The 6,571-nt window shown below is 39.4% G+C and overlaps 1 protein-coding gene across 1 annotated transcript; it reads left to right on the forward strand.

The window, feature by feature from the left end:
* The first annotated feature begins 348 nt into the window (after window positions 1–348).
* Window positions 349–5,536, forward strand: f9b (coagulation factor IXb). Its single transcript, XM_020657057.3, has 8 exons — window positions 349–675; window positions 1,415–1,587; window positions 1,676–1,700; window positions 1,796–1,909; window positions 2,048–2,179; window positions 2,965–3,377; window positions 4,272–4,416; window positions 4,821–5,536. The coding sequence occupies exons 1-8, from the start codon at window positions 588–590 to the stop codon at window positions 5,378–5,380; spliced, it is 1,650 nt and encodes a 549-aa protein (XP_020512713.2). The 5' UTR covers window positions 349–587; the 3' UTR covers window positions 5,381–5,536.
* Window positions 5,537–6,571: the final 1,035 nt, after the last annotated feature.

Below are 6,571 nucleotides of genomic sequence, written 5' to 3' on the forward strand. Positions count from 1 at the left end.
ATATTGATTCTCTCGAATATATTAGTTTGAAAGTGTGTGTGTGTGTTTGCGTGTGCGGTTCTGTGTGTACGTGCTGATGAGTTTCAAACTGTCATGCAAGCTATGATGAAAAAGCTGCTTAGATAACAAGACTCATGATGGCAAACAACACGATTAACAGCTGGTCACGTCGGCACACACACACACACACACACACACACACACACACACACACACACACACACACACACACACACACACACACACACACACACAAAATAATATCCAGAATGGCCCTTACTCATCAACTGTCAATATTTGCTTTTGCTCAATTTCAGTCCCACACGACTGAATAAAATCATCTTCATTTCAAACTTTGTCAGTCTGTGCGTCGCTCTGATTTCTCTGAAACGCATTTTAAAAATCTTTCTCACACTTTTTACTCACTCTGTCTCTTTCTCTCTTGAACAAACACACAATTCTGAACAAACACACATACACATACTCTGCCTCCCAGGTGGGTAAACAGTCTGTTGCTGTACTTTGGAGTGGTGGATTTGTCTCTCTAGAACAGGAGTTCAAGCAGACTGACCGCTGACAACGACAAGATGGCTGGAATTTGTTTACTGGTTTTCATTGCTGGTTTACTGCTGGAGGTGAATGGACATCCTGCTAAATCTTCCCAGGAAAACACAGGTAAACGACACAGGGGTAGGACGGAGTTCAGGAAGCAAGCCAGATGTCAGAACCTTGAAAATATAGGAAGAAGACGCTCGGGATCAGTCTGCTGAACAACAAATCATTTTAAGAGGCCTGATCTGTGACCCCAAGTCTTAAAGCGAGAACACTCGAAAAACCTGTATAAGAATATTAAAACACTCATCTGCAGTTAAAAAGTTTGAAAATGATGTTTGATCTGAATATGAAGTTGTAATGACTTATAATAGATGTTTGTGGGTAACGTATTGCCCATGGGATCCAAAAGCAGCATGCTATTCTAATGACTGTCACTGAATTCCTCATTGAAAAAAGAAACTATACACGTTTACATCATCATTTTAGGTCTAGAAAAGGCTGGTGTTTGACACTCAACTGAGGAGTATAAAGGAAGACTTTACAATACAGCAGATGTGATGCTACTCAAGCTAGACATGACGATTGATTTAGTTGTAGTGATTCCTGTTAATATGTCTAAAAATGTATTTGGATTAAAGTTTAAGTCCAAGTTAAAATCAGTAGATTTAAACCTTGTGTTCACTTACGTTCTATCTTCATTAGGCTCCAGCTGTGTGTTGGATTTTGTCTGAGTTTGGGCTGAATTTGCTCAAATTTCAAAATCCCTAAAACAGTTTACAGAACAGATTCAGTGCAGCTGCTGGAGCACTGTTTCAGAGCTTTTTCAGTAATGTGTTTGTCTTCTGTTGTTTTTTTTTAGGAGCTGTGTTTTTGTCACAGCAGGTGGCCAATGCTGTGCTGATTCGCACGCGCAGGTACAACAGCGGCCATCTTGAAGAAGTGTTATCCAAAGATAACCTGGAGCGGGAGTGTAAGGAGGAAATGTGCACAATGGAGGAGGCCAGGGAGGTGTTCGAGAATGATGAGAAAACTGTAAGTTGCACACATAATTCATTCTTGCAGTATTAGAGTGTTTACTGGCAGATATCTGAGGTTTCTCTTCACATCATGTTTCTCTCAGATGGAGTTCTGGAATGCCTACATTGGTGAGAAAAATGGGGAAGAAATACACACAACTGCTTTGAATGTAAAACAGAGGATCATGTAAACCTGGTTATGTATTTTACATACTTGTGTGTAGATGGTGACCACTGTAAGCCACCCCCATGCCAAAATGGAGCCGAGTGTGAGGATGGAATCGGTGCATATACTTGCTGGTGCAAACCAAACTTCAGTGGCAAGAACTGTGAGATAGGTGAGTGTGTGTGAAGCTGGATGGAAAAAAATAATACAAACATTGATCTTGACCACCTGTTTAGTTATTATTTCAATTCAGTTTGTTTGAGTGCAAAGATTTCTAAGTGATTGATTTGGCTCTCCCACTTGTTTACAGAGGTGACCAAACAATGTGAGGTGAACAACGGTGATTGTGCTCATTTCTGTGTGATGCAGGAGGAGCGACCTGTGTGTCAGTGTGCAGCTGGTTACATGCTCGGGGATGACAAGAGGAGCTGTACACCAACAGGTAGAATCAAATGATGAACAAATTTAATGTAAACATGCTGTGGACCAATTTGAAAACTACTAATATATTTCAGGACCTATATATCCATATCTTTCAACACACATGTTTGATAAAAAACTTGAGATTTTAAAAGACTTATCTATTTTCTTTTTTTGTATTTCAAAAACAGAACAATTTAAGGTTAAAGTCGAACTACAGCAGCACAGTGAAAATTATCAATCAACACACAAGGAGTTTGAATCTCTCCTTTACACGTCGATTTGATTCGATTTGATCCAATTCTCTAGAGCTATGATTCAGGGACGATTTTGTACAAATCAATTCAATACAAATTGAAAATTGAATCTAAATAGATTTTTTTTACTTCATTCAATGTAGTAAAAATAAAAATTCTAAAACGTGGGTTTAAAAAACAAAATGAACAGACCTGCTTCGAACCCTCAGCCTAAACATACCAACGTATGACCCATAAGGCCCATACTGATAAATCTATCAACACAATATCTTTCTTCTTTTTCAAATCTATATTTTTTCAATTGTCAAAATGTAAAAAGTTTATGGTTTGCTCACGATTCAGCTTACGATGCAGTAAATACTAAAATAAGAGGATTCAAATAGCCATTCTTTAATTCTAAATATGAGATCAAATCACATCACTTTTTGTTGTTTCCATATCTTGTGATAAGGCTATAAGAAAACCATTCCATGTGTGCGAAAATCTGCATGATGTCTTAGAGGCAAAACATGAACATCTCCCTCTTTGTTTTGCCTTTAATCCCTCTCAGAACCATTCAGCTGTGGTCGTACGGACTCGTCCTCCCCATTTGTCCCCAGGTCCGCCCTAACGCCACGGTCATCTCACCAAACGAACAGCACAGAGAGACACAACAACAGCGACACCTTGCTCGATGAGGACTTGAGCGACTTTATAGACCATATGTATGATTACTATGACTTGCTTTTGAATGATTCACACCCATCCAACATCACTGAAGTATTTAAACGCTCAGTGAGGTCAGCCTCCTCTGTGAATCCAGGAGAGGTTGTTGTGAATGGAACAGAAGGGAGCACTGTCGCTGAAAAGCAGCTGCCTTCCTGGGCTTTCTTTCCTACACTCCCCAGCATCACAGCAGAGGAGAACAACGACCAGAGGATTGTGGGAGGAGACGAAGCTCGACCTGGAGAGATACCATGGCAGGTAATGCAGTGCAGAGAATGTGATGAGTTGAAGATATTCTTCTTTTGTTCAATGAGAAATGGTGAAAATGCTGTTTACAGATGTGTTGTTTGTACTATTACTTTCATTGACCCTCACAATTTCAGTTAACCCCCAAAAATGGGGTTTTTAAAATTTGGGCATTACTTTTAACATGAACAAGCCTTCTAATGTGAGATGCCGCTATAATGTCAGACTGGTTGAGTTCTAGGTTGTAAGTGGTCTAAATGCCAGAATGAATCATTAATTATTCAAACTGACCAGCAACTAAAATACAATAAACCGTGAAAACCTTGAGGGACATTAAGCCATATTCATATAATCATATTTTAGTTCAAACAACAAATATAAACCAATTACCCATTTTCAGACAAAGGCTAATGTTAGCATTCAGCCACTTTCTAGCTAGAAGTCACTTTGTGCTGTTGCTAAGAAGTGGCTGAATGCTAAATTTAACTTAACTTTTCAAAACAACATATTAGATAAACTATTAGCTTTCATCGGACAACAGCTAATTGTAGCATTTAACCACTTCCTCGCTTACATTAATGTTAGCAAATTAGGACTTTCCTATCATACACTTAAAGAGGACATATTATCCCCCTTTCCCACATTTTCAAACATTCCCCTGTGGTCTAAATGAAACATCTGTGCTGTGCTTTGGTCGAAATATAACATGAATCAAGCACCAGAGGAGGTTTGTGACCCTGTATAAACCAGGCTATATCAGAGGGAAATGGCTGATGTGTGAGTAAGGTGAATGACGTTACTTCCTGTGACGATGAGGCAGCATGTGCAGAAAACCATAAAACAAACATCCAGCAAAAGGTTCCTTTTTTTCCCACTTTGTGCTTACGCAAGTGTTTGTGTTTACAGGTGACACTGATGTCTCAGTCACCTTCCCTTGGTAGAGCACAGCCTTTCTGTGGAGGATCTCTGCTCAGTGAACTGTGGGTCATCACTGCTGCTCATTGTCTGGTACAAGCTGATATCGCTAAACGACACTTCTTTGTTAGAGTGGGTATGTAAAACAAATGTCCTCTAAATCTCTCATCTATTTCTCTCTCTTGTTCGTTTTTTTGAGCTCCCCAAAGCGTACCATTGATCAGCTTGTGTTGTTTAACCATACCAAGATGAAAAATATTGTGCAAACATTTATTAATAATGAAGTTTAGAAATGTGAGTGTGCGTGAATGCACCATTGAAGAGGCTCCCTGCCTGCCACAACAGCATGCATGTCGAAAAACAAAACAAGTCAACAGAATTTTTACTTAATATTTATTTTAGGGCTTATGATGAAATAGTAGAATGAAAGAGAAACAAAGAAGCTATATCGATAGCAGTGATGAGATTAAATCTGTGAAAAATCTAGACATTTCAATTTTAAATGCAACACATTGTGTATCCATCCATCTTTGCTTCTAGGAGAACATGATGTGAGCAAAGATGAGGGTCCAGAGCGAGACCATTTGGTGGCACAGCGGCATATCCATCGCCACTACAGGTTCGAGCTGTCTCCTTATAACCATGATATCGCACTGCTGAAGCTTGCTACTCCTGTTGAGCTGTCCAGCCATCGACGTCCCATCTGCCTGGGCCCCAAAGACTTCACAGAGAACTTACTGAGGGATTCCCACACCTCTCTGGTGAGTGGCTGGGGAAGGATACAGTTCCTGGGCATTGAGGCCACCAAGCTTCGGAAGCTAGAGGTTCCCTATGTGGAGCGCACAGTCTGTAAACAGAGCAGCCGCGACCACGTCACCCGCTTGATGTTCTGCGCTGGTTACCAAAGTGAAAAGAAGGATGCATGCCAGGGGGACAGTGGGGGGCCGCATGCTACCAAATACAAAGGCACTTGGTTCCTGACGGGCATCGTCAGCTGGGGGGAAGAGTGTGCAATGGATGGGAAGTACGGCATCTACACTCGAGTGTCACGGTACTACACGTGGATAAGTGGCATAACAGGGATTCGTATTAACAATTAACAAAGAGAGTCAGAGTCCACTACAAAGATAAAACAGCTGTCAGCCAAAAGCTTCAGTTTCACAATTTGTCTTTAGCCTGAGGATGTTTGTCTGAACTAAATCAGGGGTGATAACCCTCATTTTAATTTTCAGCATTCAATAAAGTGTAACTTTCTATCTGAGTATTTGTTTCTTTATTGAAACTTAGCTTACACTGTGTAGCTTCTCTTTTGTCTTAAAATTAAAATAATGTAATTTTGAGTAGAAATATGGTTTGAAAGCATATTTTCGAGCATAATAATTTGTGGTCTAATAAAATGGACTTCTCCAATAAAAATGGTCCTCACCAAAAGAATAAAGTTAATTCACAGATAATGACAGAGAAAACCCACAGGTGTTCTCAGTGCACCTCATATAACCAACTCATGTTAATGGTTTTTAGTTAATGTAGAATCGACAATATAATCAAGTCATCTTTAACACCTTGTAACTGTGGATTACACAACACGAGGAGACTATTTTAGTCCCTGTAATGTGTGTTTTTAACACCTCAACAAAATTGTATTTTGTAGTTACAGACAATATCACATAGTGGTGGTAGCTACAGTACTGTACTTGTGCTCTATGGGAGCTTTAAAATCTAAAGAGTTTTTCAAGCTTTCCTACAAAATGTTCTAAATTAAAACTTTTTTAAGGGTTAAAGGTTTCTCCTCACTGTAAAATTAGAGTGCTTTTATATTCAAACTTATACAAAATGCTATACTTTTTCTAATTACAGAGTAAGGCTTTAAACAGCAACGGGGAAATCAGGAGCGATTGGGTAGAAGTCTTCATGAAATGTGACATGTAATCAATTTTGATTATCAAATGAAGGAATAATGAAGATCTGCCTCGATATCGAGCATGCTGAAAGCCTGGTACTTTGTGCATCTTGGGTTTATTAAGATCCTTATAGTATTCTAGTCAAGACCACACTAACCAAGCCCAAGACATGCACGAGACCAGAGTGCTCCGAGACCGAGACAAGACCAAGACATTGAGGGATCGAGACTGAATTAAGACCAAGACCATAAATAACTATGAAAAAATTCTCATCTTGGGTGCATCAGGAATGTCACTCACTTGCTGCTGTAACTGGTGGAAAAAAAATCTAATTATGAATGAATTGAATATATTCTTCCTTTTAGAAAGGGGAGTTTTTCTTCTAATCAC

The sequence above is a fragment of the Labrus bergylta genome, chromosome 14 (assembly GCF_963930695.1).
Source record: "Labrus bergylta chromosome 14, fLabBer1.1, whole genome shotgun sequence".
Lineage (NCBI taxonomy): Eukaryota > Metazoa > Chordata > Actinopteri > Labriformes > Labridae > Labrus > Labrus bergylta.